Source organism: Cotesia glomerata, linkage group LG1 (assembly GCF_020080835.1).
Source record: "Cotesia glomerata isolate CgM1 linkage group LG1, MPM_Cglom_v2.3, whole genome shotgun sequence".
Lineage (NCBI taxonomy): Eukaryota > Metazoa > Arthropoda > Insecta > Hymenoptera > Braconidae > Cotesia > Cotesia glomerata.
Window position 1 is genome coordinate 33908401 of NC_058158.1, and position 21555 is coordinate 33929955.

General features: G+C 33.0%; 3 protein-coding genes across 6 annotated transcripts in view; 1 reads left to right on the plus strand and 2 right to left on the minus strand.

Moving 5' to 3' along the window:
* The window catches only part of LOC123274973 (SLIT-ROBO Rho GTPase-activating protein 1-like), a 36805-nt gene extending 21563 nt beyond the window's left edge, over positions 1 to 15242 (minus strand). Inside the window, exon 1 of one of the 3 annotated variants that reach the window (XM_044742806.1) lies at positions 15112 to 15242. In XM_044742806.1, the coding sequence (XP_044598741.1) occupies positions 15112 to 15193 (82 nt within the window). In that variant the 5' untranslated portion in view covers positions 15194 to 15242. Of the gene's footprint in view, positions 1 to 28; positions 1405 to 6123; positions 7387 to 15111 lie in introns of those variants that run through there. The other 2 variants (XM_044742807.1, XM_044742808.1) reach the window with 2 other exon arrangements.
* A 1914-nt stretch (positions 15243 to 17156) lies between these two features.
* Positions 17157 to 20151, plus strand: LOC123263525 (cyclin-dependent kinase 10). 2 transcript variants are annotated; one of them, XM_044726384.1, is made up of 6 exons: positions 17157 to 17311; positions 17545 to 17699; positions 17778 to 18378; positions 19345 to 19641; positions 19727 to 19860; positions 19938 to 20151. In XM_044726384.1, exons 1-6 carry the CDS (start codon positions 17299 to 17301, stop codon positions 19971 to 19973), a joined length of 1236 nt encoding a protein of 411 aa, XP_044582319.1. In that variant the 5' UTR covers positions 17157 to 17298; the 3' UTR covers positions 19974 to 20151. The 2 variants fall into 2 exon arrangements, with proteins under 2 accessions (XP_044582319.1, XP_044582310.1); XM_044726375.1 differs by lacking the exon at positions 17157 to 17311 and adding an exon at positions 17407 to 17471.
* Positions 19971 to 21169, minus strand: LOC123263538 (ejaculatory bulb-specific protein 3-like). The gene is made up of 2 exons (XM_044726396.1): positions 20848 to 21169; positions 19971 to 20375 (listed from the first exon to the last, which is right to left on the minus strand). Exons 1-2 carry the CDS (start codon positions 21038 to 21040, stop codon positions 20188 to 20190), a joined length of 381 nt encoding a protein of 126 aa, XP_044582331.1. The 5' UTR covers positions 21041 to 21169; the 3' UTR covers positions 19971 to 20187.
* Positions 21170 to 21555: the final 386 nt, after the last annotated feature.

Here is a 21555-nt window from a genome sequence, read left to right on the forward strand (position 1 = left end):
TTTAATATATTATAAACAGGCATTATACCTTTAGTCCAAGCCTCCCTTTCTTGTCTACCGGATGACAGTTTAAACATCTCTTGTTGTCTTGGCTAATCTTTGTTTCCAATCACGATCCACGTCGTACATTCGTACATATATACACGTCCTCTATCTTCTTTATATTACTTACCAAACTAATCACACTGTAAGTCACTGACTACACCAACGAGTTCCTGTCTACTCGTTTGTCTTATTCTCACAAAATAAACACTTTAAATTGTTTTATAAAGCATATATACAATATACAACATATATACTGTACAATAATTTCCCTTCGCCTTTACCTTGGACTTATACACTTTATATTACTTGAGTTCTCAGTTAATAAAAGTTCTTTGCTTCACTTTCATCATTTAATTCAACGGCACAATATATTTAATCTCTACTGACAGAAATGTCGCTTAAAATTTGTCGTTTAACTTTAAACTAACGTCTTATATTACGCTGTTACATTACTTCACCCGACGTAGCTTCTTTGCCAATTTCTCGGGACCTCGTCTTTCGCTATATTACGATCTACGTCGCATTTCCGTCTTACACTTTGCACAAATTATATATAAATTAATAAATTATAAATTCAACTAAACTCTGAACAATAGATCCAACTCTTAATCCCTTAACTAAATTTTAAAAATTATAAAATCACCCAAGTAAAAAATTAAAAAATTAAAAACATAACTTTCGATAAATAACTCTGTTTAATTTATATTTTATTAGCCGCTGTCCGGTGGACTGTTAACGCTAAATAACTAAAGTTTATACGAAAGATACCTCAACACACTCGTTATTCGCGATATATATTAAATTATTTTCCATTCTCCACCTGTGCGCAGCAATATACACTTAAAAAATAAAAAATACAGTGTTATTTACTCTTTACACCGAGTCGTTACACGTTACACTGTTATGTTGTACGTTTACTTGCTGTCCAATATAATATTATATGTATTTGCACTTACTCACACTCGCTTATTGTCAGATATAGAATATAGATGCATATTGCACGTTCAACATTCAACACTCTACTCACGGTTTGTGAGAAAGGCGATTAACAAGCCTAGAGAACGTTGAGAAAGACGTAAACGCTCTTTTATCTAAGAAGATCATTCACGTTTCGAACATTAAGAGATTTAATATTGACGGGCACTAAATCTTTGGATCGGTATTCGGTATTTAGTATTTACTTTTATAATTTTACAGTTACTTTACAATTCATTGTTTAATAAATTATTCTTATTATTATTGAAGTAATTAAAAAATAATGAGCTAAACGTATGTATTATATATTTTGATTTATTCGCGGAAATCGAATAGAAGCAAACGACTTGACTTGCAAGAGTTGACTGACGTTTAAGAATAAGAGGCAACACAAGAGGCCGTTCCTCGATGAGAATTAACCGCAATTACCGGACTAAAATGTGTATACACAGCTACTTACATACTCTTAGTGTGTACATTTATATTTAACGTGTAGTATTTGTTGTGAATGTAGTATCGGTGTATACACATGTCGGGTTCGGGTAAACTAATGTAATGTTAATGTATAAGCCGGAGAAAGATAATATGAGGAAAGAAAGACGGAGAAAGATATAATACTTTTGTAGATAGATACATATATGTATATATGTAATAATAATATGTAAGTTAATGGAGTAATGTATGTGAGCAGATTTAAAATTTGCGACGAATAAAGTACAAGGCTCTAAAAGCGTTCAACTCGATTGAGAAATAGTGAACGACCGACTAGACTTAGACAGATAAACTTTTTTAAGATAATAGACCTAAACTTGTAACTTGTTATAAATTTATGTAGACACGATACGGTTCATGAGCAGAGGTTTTAAATAAACTTGGAAATGTATGATAATAAATTTTGGTTTTAAAGAAAAAACCCCGCTTGATTTTTTTGGGAAATTGTTTTTTTTTTTTAGTGTAAGACTCCTGGAGTGAAGAAATAAAAATAATGTTACAGTTAAATTTTTATTGACTGCCGGGCTATGCTAGACCTCAATGAAAGTTTTCAATGAACAAAAAGAAAATTTATATTATGTAAATAGTTGGAGTAGAGTTGCTGAGCTGATGTTTATTGAGGAAAGTTAACTAAACCCAAACAATTTAATAGCTCAGTGAATTCACAAAGACGCGTTTACAATATATATATTGTATTATTTATTTAACGTTCGGGTATTTTGTAACTTTCAGGTACTGGGTATCAAAGGGACTAATCAGTTTATTATACTGGAACTAACCACTCTCGCATCGGTTATTATTATAGTAATTAAAAGCGATAACAAAGGGCTCAGATTATTTGGTTTTGAATTGAGGGGTATAATACTGATTAAGGGAAATTTGAAAGTGCGATCATGCAAAAAGTATTTGTTATTTAGATACTAGATTTCTTGGTAATTTTAATGTTTTCTTTTTTTACAATTTACGTCAGATATAATATTCTTAAGTTCTCAAAAATTGTTTGTTATTTTTTAAATTTATTTCTTAATGAAGTAAAAATCAATTTTTTTTAGAAAATTTAATTAAAAGAAAACATCTGTCTTAAGAAGTCTAAATTTTAATCAAACTTAAAAGGAGTGTAAAAATAAAAATGACTTTTTTTTTGTTTTCTAACGAATTTTCAGAGGGGCTTGTTAAACTTCCTCTTTCCTGACTTTGAAATTAATAAAGATAAATATAACTGTTTCGAGAAGATATAAAAATATAATAGGATAAAAATGATAGTAGCAGTAATATTAATAAATAATTTTACATCAATTTTATTTTCAAAATTTTAACAGCTTCAAATTAAAATATTCCCATCAAATTTAAAAAAATAAAAATAAATTTTTAAAGATAGTGAAGCTGTCATAAATGAAAAATAAGAGTATTAATCCGTTGAAATTCATCATTATATTTATACAATCCAGATAATATATCACCGGTTATTTATCAAATTATTTTCTTTCTCCAAACTCTAGAAGCCCTTTGCTTAAAATGTTTTTTTTTTTGGACACATTAAATGTAAAGTATTTGTGTATTTTTAGCTTAAAGCAAATACATGTGACCTTGTTCTCAACGGACAGAATTGATGGCTTAAGTGAGACAAATAAATGTAATGGCTTAATGGGAAGTTAAAACGAGGTGTGAGGCGTCATCGATGATTGAATAATAAAAATAATAATTCAACAGCTACTTATCTGATTACTCGAAACTTAAAACACAATGGAATAGATATATTTATGCGGGCACGTCTAGTCATTGATATTAATCGATGCTGTATGATTAAAAGTTTTCGTTTAGTTATAGAACATATATAATATTATATATTACCATTACCGGTTCATGCTCAACTTCAAGCCTATTTCTATCATATTAAGTTGATGGCTGTCGGATGGGAACAGGCGCGAGAATTTTCATCGGATCGATACGACTCAGTGGGTATTATGCCGGAGACGATCGGCAGATTTTAGATTCATCACAGAGATAGATAGAGATATATTATGCATTATACATGATGCGTTTATATAGGAGGAGTAATTGGTGATTGTGGCGCACCTAAATAATGTACTGTACAATGAAATGTGCAGTGTGTATAGAGGACGGGAATTAAACGTAGTTGATGAGAAGAGAAGAGAAGAGAAGAGAAGAGCGTAATAAAGTTAGTTATAGATATGCGAAATGCAAAGCCCTGTACTTGTACTGTCTGGTAACTAACTGCACCATCAGTATAAATAGACGTACAAATATTGCAATTGCACCCGATAATAATAAATAAACTGAGTGGAGGAGACAAGAGAAAAGGGAGGGCGTCAGATTGATATGCACCAGCATTTCTCGATCGACTTCCTTCCTGTTTGAATAATCAAGAGCAGAGTACAGCAGGGAAAAAAGCTTTTTAACAACGTATACTCTTTACTACTTGTTTTGCGGACGCATTGCATCTATTCTATATTATATATAGTAGACCGATATAATATCACACGATACCACGCCTTTGGCGACTCTCGCGGCGCGAACCCCGGCTCGCTAAATTAATTCGATTGTGCCGGATCGATCTGCTGTACAGAGAGCAGAGTGGAGTGAGAGCGAAAGAACAAAAAATAAAAATAAAATAAAATCCCCCAGTCGAGAGAGTAGAGAGAAAATACTTGTCATGGTGGGCAAAAAAGTCGCCAATTTATTCTACACAAATTATACAGCCTGCACTTTCGTCTCGGGTATATATAATTAAACCAATTAAAAAAAGTAAATAAATTAAAGACCTGCGAAATTCATTCATCCTTGATATATAATGCTATACTGTAGTTCATTCTATATTAAATGTTAAAATATTAATTAATGGATATAATAGTTTTTTCCATTTAATCTACGAGCCTCCATCCCATTTCATGTTTGCCAGAAACGAAAGTAACTATTAACCACGATAAATTTATATGTTATCGGCTTTCGGACTCATCGAATTCTCCCTTGGATGAAATAACGGTGCAACAAAATCCCGCTCGTTATTTCAGGCTTCCAGAGACTGATCGAATATCACTGGCTCTACACTTTTTAGTGCTACAACGTTTACTTTCGACTAACTCATCAGCTTCTCGGTGGATATAGGATTGTTCAATATTTGATTTCAATTTAACAGGCGATAAGCTATTTCCGCACCATCCAGTTTCTCTGAGAAAACTATGGGAAAATTTACAAAAGTTCAAAAATCGGATTAAATTACTAAACTAAGATTAGTATTCTAAAACATTATTGAAACTATGAATTTCCTATTAGTATTTTTTCAATAAACATCATTGACAGGGTTATAAAGGTGACTTGGCTCTATCGAGATTCAAATCCAGACCCTTCAAACACAGTCAATCTATTGTTCCTCTATATTGTCTTGTGCATGTATAGCATTAATTATTTCATTAACGTAACATAGTATTCTCTGTTCTAAAATAGGTAAATTTTAGCCACCAGTTTCTCTCCCTGCAGCCTTCAATTTCTATCACGCGGTGTCTATCAATGTCATTAACGTTAATAACTAATTTACAGAACATTTCAAACACAATTACCCGGCTTTATAAAGATCAACGTTAATACAATATTAACTAATAGCTAACGACATTCATTACCCCGACAGTTATTTACAATAATCTAATTAACTATCTCATCACACTACAATGAAAAAAAAAAAAAGTTTTTCACGGTAAAGTGCCCACATGATGACCAGCTAAGTGAATTTAGTAACTTAAACCCACGCATTACGTCTTACAAAAACATTAAACACTATTTCACCTATATTATTAGAGTAAATATAAACACAGTAATCGTGAAATTATAGTTAACAATCCAATATACAAAATATAATAATAATTACAACAGTAAATAGTAAATGTGTCAAGTACATAAAATAACCGTAAACCAATTAAATAAAAAATTTAAACTATCATTCCTTTATCTACAAGTAACTTTCTAATAAATAACTACCTATTAGAGTTATCAAAAAAAATATCTCCTCGATATTTTCTCATCAAACCCTCTACTAGCTGTTGACTCATCCATACACACGTCTAACTCTTTACTCACATTTATATTTACATTAACACTCACATCCATACATATGTGTGTGTGTATATGTGTGTTTAAATGAACATATATACAAACGTTCAATTTACAGCTTCCTGCGTTTAATACATCGCGCATCGCACAGAGTTTCACTCCCAACACGCGACTAATATAAGTAAAGCCTTCGTACCTTATACCCCATGCTTGGTTCTTGATAAACACGATCGAAATCGGCGAAAGATTCTTATTCTGTATTGGTTTCCATTATATTATATACATTATACATTACCAAAGCTTACAACTCTTGTTATTATATTGAATTGCTTTTTCCGTCTTTATTGCAACCGCGGAACATATCAAAGCAAAGAGAAATCCATCACCTGACAGATGTTTCCTTAATTGCTGAGCAAAACATCACTTTTAAAGTAATAGTTAATTGAATAAATGTTTACGCATTAGCATAAACATAAATATCAACATCAACATCTATTGAAATGCTATAAAATTAAATGGTAAATGGTAATGTTAATTATCAACTACCTGGAAATACATCTTTGGTCTCTGGACTCGATGGATGGATCCATCCGTTTCTCTGCTGGATAATGCACTGGAACATGGTGATTCGTTGACACAAACACGAGTTTAATAATTAACTCCGTTAACAAACTTCAAATCAGCACTTTTCGGTGGTGATTTAATAAAATAATCTTATTTAATTATATTATTACTGATGGAGATGAGTGTCTCTAGCAGGAACACACTAGTCACATGTTCGCGGCAAGGTCAAGCGGAATAGATATGGAATGAAAGAGGGAAGTAACGAGCACTCTCTACTTGGGTAATCTTGGTCGTTCAAGTGTCTGTTCGCCGGTCATCGGGTCATCTTCAACACTTTTATTTCCACGCCATCAGTAATGAGCCCGCGATTAATGGACGTCTGTAGAAAGTTAATCATTCCCCGATATAAAAATTTTTATTATTATTTCCGACTTTCAATGAGAAATTTTTGGCTTCTCGCACTTTGGAATTCTATAAACTCACAGTGTATAGGTTTTAATTCAAACAATGTTATTGTTACATCAAACGATGAGATGAGATGTGATGAATAAGGCTCGTATGATGTATGATCGTAAGACACGTTGAATTAGTCGACGTACGGTTCTGTACGTTCTCAGCTCCTTACTCCTTACTCGTAGGGTGTGCACGGGCTGCTGCCTCGGCCGGCTGGGATCGAACTAGATGGCTGGCTGGTCGCCAAGCAACCAGATCTACCATCTCTCTTCTTCAAACTCCGGGGTTCTTTGTTCAGCAGCAGCAGCACCAGCACCAGCATCAACGCTCAACTCCATACCACGAGTAGCAGCAGCTCAACGTCTCTCTACACTGGTGTGTTCCATTCGCTTCCCTCGGATGCTGCGCCGATGCTCCTACTCTTCTCTTCCGGATTATAAACTCACTACTAGAATAAAAATAAGTGGGAGTAAGTATAAGCTTCTCTGCTCCTATCCAGTCCTCTACTCTCCTCTGTATCTATATCAGTTCTCGATTCTCCACCAGCACAAGATTATCCACCAATAAAACCCACTATAGGATTTTACCCTGATAACACTTGACGAATTGAGAATTATATCAGGAATGTTTGTTCAGGCTGATGTTTTAAGCTTCAGGCTCTTTATCCAAACTTTTTATGCACTTCCATACCACTAATAATGTCAATCTCATTATTACACTTATATTATGTTGATTAGATTATGAAAAATCATCTATGAAGAACGTACAACCTCGGGAAAGAGGCTTCTGAACCCAACTGACCGGGCAGCAGAGAACTAAATAAAACCAACTCCCCTTTACTTTGGTTCAGTATAGTTTCAGTATTATAGATATACAGATGTAGATACATATATGTGGGAAGTAAGAAGGGGTCATAAAGAGAGAAGGACGATACAATTTATTAACGGTGGGATCACCGGGGAGACCCCAGGAGGAAGAGATACCAATAACCCGATGGTAGGATTCTGAGAGAGATAACAAAAGTTGTTGAAGAAGGTGCACGCGATTTGCAGGCAAACGACCGCCACCACGGGGGTGTTGTAGCCTGTACAGAACTCGAGGAGAAGGGAAAGGACAATGCGATGCTTTTTGCAAGGAGAAAGGTATATGGAGGTAAACCGACAGGTAGAGCAAGAGGGGAATCAATGCTGTACTAATATAACTATATTTAGTCGCTTCATTTTCTCTCTTATGGATTTTATGAGCGTCTCGCTCCTGCTCCTGCTCCTGCTCTTGCTCTTGCTCTTGCTAGCGTAGATATAGATATATATTATGTAGAGGTTCAACCCTCCGAGCGTGACCGTGACTGTGACTCTAGAGCGCACACGTGAAAGACCGAGTCAGTGAGGATGAAATCACCAACATACACACCTCCGTGTGGATAACATGGGACAGGAGTTTAGTGTTATGTTGGCTCTTATCCACTCCTAGCTCTACGCAACTGTGGGCACTGTATCTAGGCACTACTTGTGTGGTGGATGATGCTTACTCACAAGATGGATGCCCGTGTTTTTGTTTAGATACGTAACTGCGTGTGTGTGTTTGTGTGCAAACGTTGCCACGCCATTGAATCACTGGCTGTCACGCAACCCTCGGCCTTTGGCTTTCATTTGGCTCGTCACTAATTTCGTCAACCAGCTCAGCTGTGTAACGACTTCATGTCCGTACCACTGTATTAACAAATTCTCCTCTCTGTTTGCTCATTTTCTCACTTGATCTTGCTCTTTGGTTCTAGATCCATTTCTGATCTATGTTCTATATATAGTTATAATTATAGTTATCTGTAAAACCTTATAAATGTTGATTAGTCCTGGCTGGAATAAGCAAACACAGTAATTGTGTGTCCAATTCGTCCGTATCGGATTTCATTACTTACTATCATGAAGGGACGAACAGTCCTTGAGCTATTTTTGACGACACTGTTTGACAGGTTATTTATTAGGATCGTGATAATGTGGTGATTTTTTGTTAGTATTCTTCGTTGAACTTGCTATCTCTGCGTGACTGCCAAAGTACACTGATGGTTAATGAGTTTTGGAGCTATAAACATTTTTCAGGATTAAAATTTGATTGAATTCTAGTTTTTTTGCATATTCTTCATTTTTTTGAAAGCTTCTTTCGTTAATTTTAGCCTTAAACTTGCAGAAGAAATGAAATTTATTATTATTGCAAAAATAATCTCGTATTTAATTACATCGTTGATCTGTTAAAGCATTGAAATTTTTAGTCCTTAAAAAATTTTTTTGAATTTTCAAGACTTACTTGAATAATTCATAGAATTCAGTTAACAAAACTCACTAGCTGTACAATCAAATAGTTCCAGAACAAATCAATAGGTTAGAATTTTCATAGCAATCCACTTATATTACAATTTTGAACATTTCTTTCTGTTTGCAGTTTGTCAAAAATATTTTCAAATTGGTCAGTATTGATATACAGTAGAATTAAACTGTAGAAATGATGAACATGTTGATTGATTTATACGAGGGGTACCAAGCTACTGAATATGCAAAGTGAGTAATGATTATGGGTATGGTGACGACTCAGGGGAGCGCTTTTGATCCTTTATAAAATACCAGTGATGAAATAGGCTCAGGTAGGAGTAGAAGAGAGAGTATTAATATTGGCGATGCTCAGATGCGCTATGAACACTGTAATCGAGCGTGGGATTGCCATGTAGATGTAGACCCGCCATACAGTATTGGCTGAACTAAACAGCATTTTTAAATCCCGAAGGGATATACCAGTCTGGAGGATAACTGGGTGGATACCTGATGCGCCTTTATGGAAAATTGGATGCAAGTCCTTGGCAGTTTCTTCAGTTACTGTTTATTCATGTCCTCAAGCCAAATGAAAAGTTATTAAGTAAATGTGGGTACGCATATTCCTTTTAAATTTAAAGCTTATTTCCAAGTATTTGAAATAAATTATTTATGGGATTATTTTTCATGTTTATCTAGACTTTCTATTTTTATGTTTCTCAACTTTTCTGTGTGGTGAGAAAGTCCAGAATCTTGAGTCAATGGGACATACAATGGGGGTGAGTCGCTAAGAGCAACGAGATAAAAGATGAGTCAAGTTGTCGTCTGGAAGCGCGCACTCTCGGGGTTTGTTACGTATATAGTTCAGTCACAGATATGGATATTTATATATTTACATATACACTTATGTAGATAGACAAAACTTACACAGATTTTTACTTTTTCTGTTTACTAACACAACTTTGTCACCCAAAATGAAAGAGCGCGAGTGACTGCTATTTCCGGCACGGAATTTCCGGACGCCCTCGCTTGCTTCTGAGGCTTCGTTTTCTTCTTCTTCTTCTTACAGTTCAAATTATTATTCATCTTCCTTACACATAATATAATATTTAACTTGTTCTTCTTCTTCTTCTTCTTCGGCGTATGCTTCTTCTATTCAGCGCCTTTATACTGACACAACGCTAACGAGTGTACATAGGCAAAGATAACTGTGAGTCAGCTACCTCAAGAGAAATAATTACGAAAACGAGAAAAAAGAGCACAGCCAAGGGAAAATTTCAACCAAGGTATAATAACAATTTTTTTTTTTTAATATTTGCTTTAGTTTGTTTTTCATCCTATTCGTGAGAAAGTGGCGCTGAGTTTTTATATATAATTGTATCATCTGCCATGCGTTTTAATTAGTAACGCGATGCCTTTGAGATCAATTACATACATCAGAGTCATGTGAATCTCACGCTTATTTTTTTTTCTCATCTACCGCATCTGATAATAACAATAATAATTATTAATAATGTTACCATCGCTTTCAGAGTAAAATAAAACAAATAGTAATAATAATATTAACTGTATATTTTAATTCAATAAAATTCTCTATTTAATTTATCAGTACGTTTTATCGTAAATCAAACAATTTCTTCCTCTAATTCAAGCAAAGTTCGGAGTTGGGAGTTCGTTGACGCCTAGACTCAACGCAAAGGGAGTCTTAGATACCGCTAGTGTAATTGGAGCGAGTCGATAATCGCTATTGTTTAGTTCCACTCTCTTTGTTCTCTTGCGATCGAAAATAAATAAAAAAATAATAAACCGGGAGTGGAATTGATCTTGAGACTAAAAAGTACCAGAGCCTAAGAAGAAATAAAAATATTTTTTAACTTGAAATAAACACTCGATTTTTACAGTGTTACCTGACTTTCGCTATCGGTAAACTTTATTGCGGCTTTTAGAGATGACATTACAACACATTCTATACCATTCTCTCACGTTCTAGGACAATGATCTTATTAACGAGGAGTCGAGAGCTCCTGAGCACGTGTGCTCATGACATACGTGTGGTAAGTCCCATGTGTGTGTGGATGTAAGGTGAGAGAATGTGCACGTGGCCAAGTGTCAGGTATAAGGACAGCTGTGAGCCTCCTCGAGCCATACCCACACCATTGGGCATTGAAGGTCCAGTCCAACTCTCTATCAAATTCTCTCTATTATTCTTGGACAGATATAGGTATATATATAAAGGTACAGAGAAATGAAGATAGCTGTTTCCATCGTAAAGACTAAAAGGACCAAGTCGAAGAGGCAACCACGCGGAATCTTTTATTCTCTCCCTCAGGCTCCAAAAAAACTGTAAAGCGAGAATAAACTTTAGCAAAAGGAAAATTATATGAAACAACAATAAAAGTAGTGAGTTTAACTAAAATTAAAAGAACATTTTCTCAAGCTGTTTGTGTAATCATCGAAAGAAATTCTTGAGAACGCCAGGAGGGTAAAAGCGATAAGCTTATCGGCGTGTGTCGGCGTATTTTAATCGTCAAAGGGAAGTTAAGTTAAAACTTGAGGATGATAATACAAGACAATGTGATATCAGTTTGTCGGTATAGAGCCAAGAATATATGTAGAAGACTATGGATAGAAAGAAGAAGAAGAAATAACGTTAAGTAAAGAGGAAAGAGGAAGTGTAAGTAATAAAGAAAGTATTTTCTACTCTCCTGACTTAAGAGAGGCGGAGTTGCGCTGGTTAGGTTTTTGCGATAACTCCCCACGAAGAATTTAAGTATTAAGGATAAGGGGAACGAGAATTTACCAGATACATACACACTGTTTAACGGGTGAAATATACGCAGTATATATGTGCAGAGACAGGCTATAAGGGGAATATTGAACGCATATACACCCGAAAGTATAGGTATATCTATAGTACAGAGGAAGAGAATAAAGGAGGGATTTTAGTTTATTGGCGATTTTACGAGCGTCCAAGGAGCTCCGATATTGCTAGAAATTGAGAAACTGCGTATAGGAGCGTGTGAGCAATGGGAAAGACCAAGTAGATTACTAAATCTATTGGGACTTGAATTCGTAGGAGAATATGAAGAAATATTTATGTTCTTTTACGTTATTTTAAGCTCGGATTCTAATATATATTTATTCGACTGGATAATCAAGAATTTGGACCTAAGAAATGAAGAAATAATTATGGAGTAAACTGGTTTTCTATTTACTAGTGGATATTCGGCGACATTTCTATGTTTTACACGATCGATAGGATCCATGCGTTGAATCTCCCTCATAAACTCGATCTTACCTTCTGTGTGACGCCATAAAGCACCGAGCAGGCGCAACTTCCTCTGTATAATAACACCAGTATCACATGATATAATTCTGGCGTGTATCAACGTACATACGTTGTTTTTATGATAATGTAGGTTGCGATAACTACCGGAAGAATGTTAAACGTTATCCAAAACCACAATGTATCAACAATTTATATTAATATTAAATAAACTTACATGACCCACTGGCTGGTTGGTTTATTTTATCTGTATATGTATTTCAGATTATTATTATTGCGATGATAATTCAAACTCTCAGCGATGCGAAGTTGATTTAATAGTTTTTAGCATAACTTTTGATGTATTATAAATTATGACCGTCGTTAAAATTTTCAACATGAGGTCAATGATCCGAGAGCAATAAAAAGAAACATTGTGGCCCCCAGTGGGGCGTCAACGTACGGTGTCGATTCCCCTGCTCTACAAATTTTAAGTATAATAAACTTAAGTGTTTTATAAATAATTACACGTAAATTGTCATTATATTGTTCCATCTCAAGTGTAAATGGGGCGCCGAGTGAATATACTTTGAATAAATAAAGATTGCGTAAAGCGTCTAGACACGTTAATATTAGGATTCAGGATATGATACATTGTGGTAGTAAATGGGGAGTTAATTTACCCAAAGACGCGATCTTAAAATGATTAAATCACCCTTACGAGCTGGTAACACAACTACAAGAAGTTGGTGAGCCCCAGATCATTCCAATTACACTTGGTACACGCCTTCGCGCATTGTAATAACGACATTAACACCCCGGGGTCCTCCTCTCGAGGCCGGGTTAAATTGCCGTCAAGGGTTCTTGCCTGCAACCCCGAGAGACCGACCGCATCATCTTGCTATTGCTATATCTCTGGCTTTGATGCTCGGTGGCTGCTGTTAGCTTGTAGTAATAGCGGATTCAAATTGTCCTGAGACTCACAACTACACGGTGAGTGGTTCTCGTCGACCACCGGGCCAATTACTTTACCGCCATGAATATCTCAAGGCTGTAATGTTCTTCCATGCGTAACCTTTGTCTCTCGTATCCTCTCTCTTACATTGCTATCCGTGTTTCTCAGCTCTTACTCTGCTCAACGTGATGCATTAACGCCGTACCGGCATTCCATCTCAGATACACTCGTTGAAATTTTATACATATTCAATACCGTATAGAGTGTAGCAGCTTCGAGTACACTCCGATATACGAGTGCTCTATAACTTATACATATTATCGACTCGTACAGCTAAGCTTGAATTCTGCTGCTGGTAGATATTTTTTTCTTCAATACATTTTTAATAATAACAATAATAATAAAATATGTGTATACTTTATCTCTTTATATATTATACATGATATTACGTTTCTTCACACTTGTTACTTAGTATTCCGGGTTGACTTGTGACTCCTCTTCTCTCATCCTCCTGATCAAAGGATTATGTATATTCTATTCGTTATATTACTGTACTCTCTTAACTCCTCAGTCTCTGTCTTTTTCCTCTTATTGTACTGATGATGTGCAACGCATTCGTTATTTTATGGCGCGGATTTCTATTTTTAGGAACGAGAATCGAGAATACCCGAGACGGGTGATAGGAAGAAACACATTTTTCGAGGCCTCAGGCCAAGTTCATGACTGCTGAGATCTTTACTCGCTGCTTCTCGTCCAATATTCATGTACATAAAATATTTACCAATACCCGACACGTGTTACAAGAGTAAGAATCACCTAAAAAAATCTATATATTTATTATGTATATCCAGATATATAAATATAAATATTCCTGGTGATTAAATGTATTGATCGGTCTGGATAAATGGATACGAGATAAATGAATAATAAAATTTAACTTACATTGAGCGAGACAGTTGCTGTCAGTTATCTTGGCACATCTGAATATCCGCTGGGAAAAACGACCAATGAATATTTAATTCATCCAGCAGACTTTCACTTCAGGGACTTACTTTTTTTTTTTTTTTTAAATATATATACCTGGAGCTTGGATCCCTTTTGATTTTGATTTCATCACATCACCATTTAATAGTTATTAGTGTTTTAACATCTGCTGGTATTTTTTGTTTTTATATAACATGGGTATCTCCATTTAAAAGTCACAGTAAAAAAATTTAAAAAACCCAATATATATATATATATGTGAGATCGCTAAAGGCATGAATCTTTGGTAACTTGCCAGTATCTTAAATGACCCTCGACAAATAAATTGCACCTGCTATTTTTCTACCAATAGCATTTTATTTAACTTGGCGCTTTTACACATATACTTTTATATCCCAGATATGGAAGCAGACTTTATGAATAAAAATTAAATATTATCCATAATTTAAAAGTATATACGGATAGTATAAATTATATTTATATCATAAAACTTTTTTAAATAAGATACATGTAGATTTTATATTTATAAAGAAGAAAACAAGTTTCATGTTATACATTATAAATTAATAATTACTTTATAAAAATAAATGACTTATGGTGTTGTTAGAGCATACGCTGATACATATACTTTATTTTAATCAATGAAAAAGTTGAATGACGAGAAAAAAGCAAGTGTGAAAAATATTCCCACGTGATACACAACATAATAACAACAAGACAAGTGGAGTCAGTTTATAACGCATATAATATTAATAAAACACTCACAGGACAATCCAGCGCGAATAAATACATAGACTCGAGGGGGATATATCGCCGTAATCATGGGTAATTTTTTATACTCTACATAATTTAATGTAGATTGACCCACCGAATACAAAATTGACATAATGTCTCTAATGCACGCAATCATTTTAATGACTAGTAAATAAAATAATAAATAAATCTAAATCATAATCACAATAATAATAAATATTTATTAAAGCAACATTAATAATGAAAAAAAAAAAACTCACTGTTGAAGACAAGTAATTTCCTGGTGGATCCAAGTCTCTTTATCGGAGATTTAACTCCGTCAGTCTCGTGTTCTTCATCCATTCTGTTTGTTTGTTATTGTTCTGTTGTACTGGTGCTATCCAGCGGCGCGTCCAGTTGACAAGATAGCAATAAGTTAACTTTTATATGTACTCACCCCCGCACAACACTTTATTTATTTATGTGTATGATAAATAAATATTTATCTTATTTTATTTCACTTCAGTACATTTCTCGTCGCATTTTCCCGAGCACTTCTCTACGCAAGGAGAAAGAACCGGTTTTCAAGCACATTGGAATCCGTTTTAAAATCAACGATTGGCACGATTAACGCCGTTGAATCAGTTCTCTTGTATGTATACAGAAGAAAAATATTATTATGTATAACTTGGTAAGATCGTAGTAAACTTTAACTCCTGGCCGTGATCGTGCCCCTGCCCGAACTTTGATTCAATTTCTGAAAAGTAGAGAGTTACGGTAAGTGAATTATGACAATAAAGTTAGCCGACATCTAAAAATTTTTAGAATTTTTTTTATTGAAAAAATTTCACTTGTATAAAGTTTTAAAAATTATACGTGCAATTTTGTAAAATATTTTTTTTGTTCTAATTTAATTAATAAAAAAAAATCAAAAATTGTTGAATGTCGGTTAATTTATGAAGATTAAGTTAGCCGACATTTAAACAATTTTAGAAATTTTTTTAATTAAAAAAATTATTGCAAAATAATAAAAAAAAAAAATTTCATTTGTAAAAAACTTGAAAAACTTTAAGTGCAACTTTTAAAATAAAAAAATATTTTTTAGTTCTAATTTAATAATTCATTATTATTATTATAAATATTATAACTAGTGTAATATAATTTATAATGTAATATATTTACTTGTCTGTTTGTGTATGAACATAATCGCTCACGCGAAAATTGTAACAGCGCGCGCGAAAGGACTAGCTCTGTGGGGGCACATGATGATCCAACTGCTGGCTGCACTGAAGACGCAACAAGCAACAATCAACAATCACTCAACGGTTAGATGTGTTATGTATGTTGTAATATATGATAGTATGTGTACTATTTTTTTTTTAGTTAATGATATCAAAATAATGTACTACAGCTACCAAGACGTAACCGAGTCGCGGAATAAAGTGGAGTGCCAGTGAAAGAGACCACCGCTAGTTCTAAGGTCTCACTGATGCTAGCCGGAGGTCAGAGAGGGAGAAACACAAAGATATTCTTGGAGCCCAAGCGTGGTTATATTAAACATTGGGGGGCCCGCCGCCATTCGCGTCCTTCGAGTTGCCTAGCAACTTTGCTCCCCGTTGTTTTTTCTTTCCACCCGGAATTCTACCTCGCTGCGACATCTCACGGGTCGTTGCGGTTCTTTGAGCTAATGTCAATATTATCGATTGAATAAAAAATAAAATTTTATTAATAATTTTCTAATAATCAATACTTACTTTTATTTATTCACTATTATTTGTATATTTTTTTCCAGAGGTGTAATTCTGAAAATCTCTTCAAAATTGTCTTACAAAAAAAAATTCAAGTTTTTTCTTTAATTGCAATTGACAAAAATTGACTTTATCCTCAAATTGCCTTTAATTAATTAGATTATTAATTATCGCTATAAATTAAAAATTAAGAGTTGACTTCTAAAAATTTTTATAATTTTTTTTTTTATTAAAAAAACTGTTGCAAAAAAAATTAATTTATAAAAAACTTTAAGTGCAATTTTTAAAAAATATTTTTTTGTTTCAATTTAATAAATACAAAAAAATTAAAAATTTTAGCTAACTTTAGTATTATAAAATTATTTAATTAAACTTGTATAGAGTTAAAGAATTTTATTTTTTATAAATTTAATTTAAATTCTTTAGAAAAAAAACCCGTCAGCCATTTTGATTTCGCTACTTGTAAATTCTGCGCCAAAGAGAAATATTACATTTCGTCGGTAACAAAGAAATTAGACAAAAACAAAACAAATTTATTTTCTTATTATTATTATAATTATGTTATATATTTTATCTTCCTTTTTTTTCAATACAAAAATAATAATCGCGTCTCCAGTATTTTTATAAACAAGAATTTATTTTTATCAATTGACTGTCAAATCAACTTCCGATAGTTTAATAGTGTTGTAATAAGTTAATATAATAATTATTTATTGCGAAATGGTTGCAAAAGGTAGGTTGATAAAACTATTTTTGTTTACACACGTTACCGGTATTGTAGGTTATTTTTATAAATTTTTTATTTAATACTCCACAACAGAATATATTTATTGATTAATGTACACTGTTGTCTTTTATTAGTTAGATTATGATCTACGATTACTTTGACCTGAGTATTTTATTAATAAAATTTTTTATTTATATAAATAAATAATAATGACAACAATAACAATGTCATATTTTCAGACGAGAATATTGGTAAGCAGTTGGACCAAAATGATGTTGATAAAAAAGGATCAAGCATCGAGATGGGGTCAGATCCGTCAGCTCCTATAACTCGCCGAGGTATCTTGACCTCTTTGCTGACTGGAAAACCGATGGAAATACCCGAGCAAGACATTGTAATTACAAATATATTTTTTTTACACTTCCTATTAGCAATTAGTGCAATTAAATTTAATCTTTATTACTTTTTCCAGTTAGGAAAATGCCGATTTGTATCAGAGTTCGAAAAATTAAATCGAATCGGTGAAGGCACTTACGGAATAGTTTACCGAGCACGAGATACTAAAACCGACAAAGTTGTGGCTCTAAAAAAAGTAAGAATGGAGCACGAAAAAGATGGCTTGCCGGTCAGCGGGTTGAGAGAAATAAGTGTCCTCTTATCTTGTCGGCATGAAAATATCGTCCAGTTAAAAGAAGTTGTAGTTGGTAAAAGTTTAGAGAGTATATTCTTAGTAATGGAGTACTGCGAACAAGATTTAGCTAGTCTTTTAGATAATATGCAAGCGCCCTTTTCTGAAAGTCAAGTAAAGTGCATTGTGTTACAAGTATTAAAAGGCTTACGATACCTTCATCATAATTTTATAGTGCATAGAGATTTAAAAGTATCTAATTTACTTATGACCGACAAAGGTTGTGTAAAAATCGCTGATTTTGGTCTTGCGAGGTGGTTTGGTCTACCTTTAAAACCTATGACGCCTAGAGTTGTAACTCTCTGGTACAGAGCACCTGAATTACTTCTTCAAGCCAAGACACAAACCACTTCTGTTGATATGTGGGCAGCTGGTTGTATTTTAGGTAATTTATTTTATTTAAAATAAGTTATAACTCATATCTTTATATGGTAATTATTTATAAATGGGTCTATCATTTTAATTTTCATTTTTTTGAACAAACTTTTCTTTTAAAATTTTCATATATTTTTTTTTAAATACATAAAAAAATGAACAATTCAAAAAAAAAAGTTGATTACCGCAATTTTAAGAAATTTTCAAAAAAAATTATAAATTTTTTAAAAAATTGTGATATTCAACTTTTTTTTTTTTTTTTAATTGTTCGTATTTTTATGTGCTTTTCAAAAAAAATATAAGGTAAAAGACCCAGTTATTGACACTGGCCTAGTTATTGATACTTGCAATTTTATTTTAATTAAAAAAAAAACAAATTAACTCTAATAAATTAATAAATATAATTTTTGAATCATAAATTTTAAGAAAATTGGTGTTTTGAGAATATTAAATTTTTTTTTAATTAGAATAAAATTGCAAGTGTCAAACAACTAGGCCAGTGTCAATAACTGGGTCTTTTACCTTATCAAAAAAAAAAATAAAATAGAAATTTTATCAAAAAACATGAGAGCCAAAATTTTTTCCAACTTTTGAAGGCAAAAAAGCTATCGAAATATTAATTTTTTAATATTTTCGATACCCCCACCATAAATCCGCCCTAAAAATGAGCAGAATAAAAAAAATTTTTAAATGTTAATTTTTCACCTAGATACGACCAAAAATAAGTTTGACCCAACTTGTAAATAATTAATTTTAACCCCTATTAGTGGCACTTTTTCTTTCAATAAAAAAATGTTCTACTTGGAATAAAAATTAATAATTTTTTCTGATCTAAAGGTCTTAAAGATTAGAAATAATATATTCATTATTGAAATTAATGGTTTCATTAATTGAATAAGTAGCAAAATCAAAGAAAGTACCACTAATGGGGTCTTTTACCCTAGCAGTAGTTAATTTATTCTTGTAAAAATTAAAGGTGAATTACTTGGACACAAACCACTCTTGCCAGGAAGATCGGAGATAGCGCAATTAGAATTGATAGTCGATTTACTCGGTACACCGAGCGAGGCCATTTGGCCAGAATTCAACTCACTGCCAGCTTTACAAAACTTTACACTCAAGCAGCAACCATACAATAATCTGAAGCAAAGATTTCCTTGGCTCAGTGCAGCTGGTCTTAGGTTATTGAACTTTCTTTTCATGTACGACCCCAAGAAACGCGCTACTGCTGAAGAGTGCTTGCAAAGTAGTTACTTCAAAGAAGCTCCTCTGCGTAAGTTTGTAAAAATTAAAATACAATACAGTAATTAAATAATAATTGGTTATTAATTATTTATCAATGACTGATTAATTTATAGCTTGTGATCCAAAATTGATGCCGACATTCCCTCAGCACAGAAACATGAAGAAATCGAGTCAACCTAGAGATGTTCGTGAACCAGAACCTCCTGTTAGCGATCAGACTAATAATTTACCAGCTATATCTGATTTAGTGAGTGCAATACTGATAATTTAATTTATTTTTATAAATAACATAATTAATTATTTATTCTTTAATTTTTATTCCAGTTAGGATCATTGGTAAAGAAGAGACGCGTAGAATAATCATCAGTAATTTATATCAAAAGAGAACGGAATTAATAAATAATATTATCATTAAATTTTTTTAACTCGCAATAACGATTTTCAGTGTAACAATTAATGATTTTTTTTTATTTTAATATTAAACACGTTTTTCGATAACTACAATTACATAAAAATAAATTCTTATCTTAATAATTAACGACTAAAATTATCTCATTTTAACAGTACAAATAATCTAAGATTGATTTTCTATTTGAGCTAAAAGTTTTCTTTCGTAAACTCCATGCGGGTCGTATTTGGCGACCAGTTTTGCCCAATCAACTGGATATAGACTTCTTATCTCCTTCATCAGATTAACAGCGCGTTTCTTGTCACTTACAGTACAATTGTTGCAATTGTTCTTCATGACTTCCAACATGAACTCTGAAAAATAAAATAATTAATAATAATAACAATAAGTATTAAGTAATTAAAGAATTAGGATTGCTGGTCATGTAACATTCAACTGTAATACCATATTATTATCAAGTACACGTCTTTCAAGTTTTTGTTCGAAGAAATAATGCGTCATTAATCGACGGTTACTCAAGCATTAGAAGCAATCGAGAAAGTTCAAAGTCTTGCGTAATTATAGTATTTAAACTTTCCTTTTTAGTCATCAATCAATACTCAAAATGTCTTACATCAAATAATAAATAATAAATTATCGCTAATGGATTATAAATCATAAATTTTAATATAAAATTTTTTTAATAATTAAATAGTAAGTAATTTTATTCTATTTTATTTCATTTTTAAAATTCTATTTTTTAAAATTTGAGTATGTTATTTAAAAAAAAAAATCGATTTTTTGAAAATTTCACACTAATTAGAGGAAAAATAACGATTGACTTACTTTTGACTTTTCCACCATTTCCAGCACAAGTACCAGTACCCATCAAACATTTAAAAATTGGCTGTCTTATCCGTGAATTTTCCATCGCTCTTAAGATCTCAGCATTGCTTGGAAGTTGACCATAATCTGATGATCCAGAAGAAACAACTGATAGTCCGATCAAGCCCAAAAACAACACCACGAGTAACTTCATAGCGACTGACTTGACTGGAGTCAGAATAAATCCAAGGGTTTTAAAAATAACCGGAGATAAAAACTGATTATTCGGAAGGTGAACGTTCAAGTGTAAGTTGGTGAAATGACGGCGTTTATATAGGAGAGAGCTGGCCGGTGATACCAGCAGGAGAGGGGTTTACACGATCTTTTAACTCTGGTAACTACCTGCACTGTATATCATCGTGAATAAACCCACCAGTTTTTTTTTTTCTCCGTAAAGAAAAGACATATTCATCTGGCTCGCTCGAGCGTTAACAACAGAGAGAAAGAAAAAATAATTTGAAAAAAACCCAGTGTCTTGTAATCACTGAAAAGTATGTTGTGCGTACATAAAAACGTTTTTCTTAATATATAACATTTTTTTTTAGCCTCTTATCGTTTCGTTTTCGAGAGAGTTGATGACCATTAACTACTCGCCGGTGATATTGCGCAGATGTTGGGTTTATTTTAAACTATAAAGACTAATGGACTTCTATTCTGGCTATTCATTGA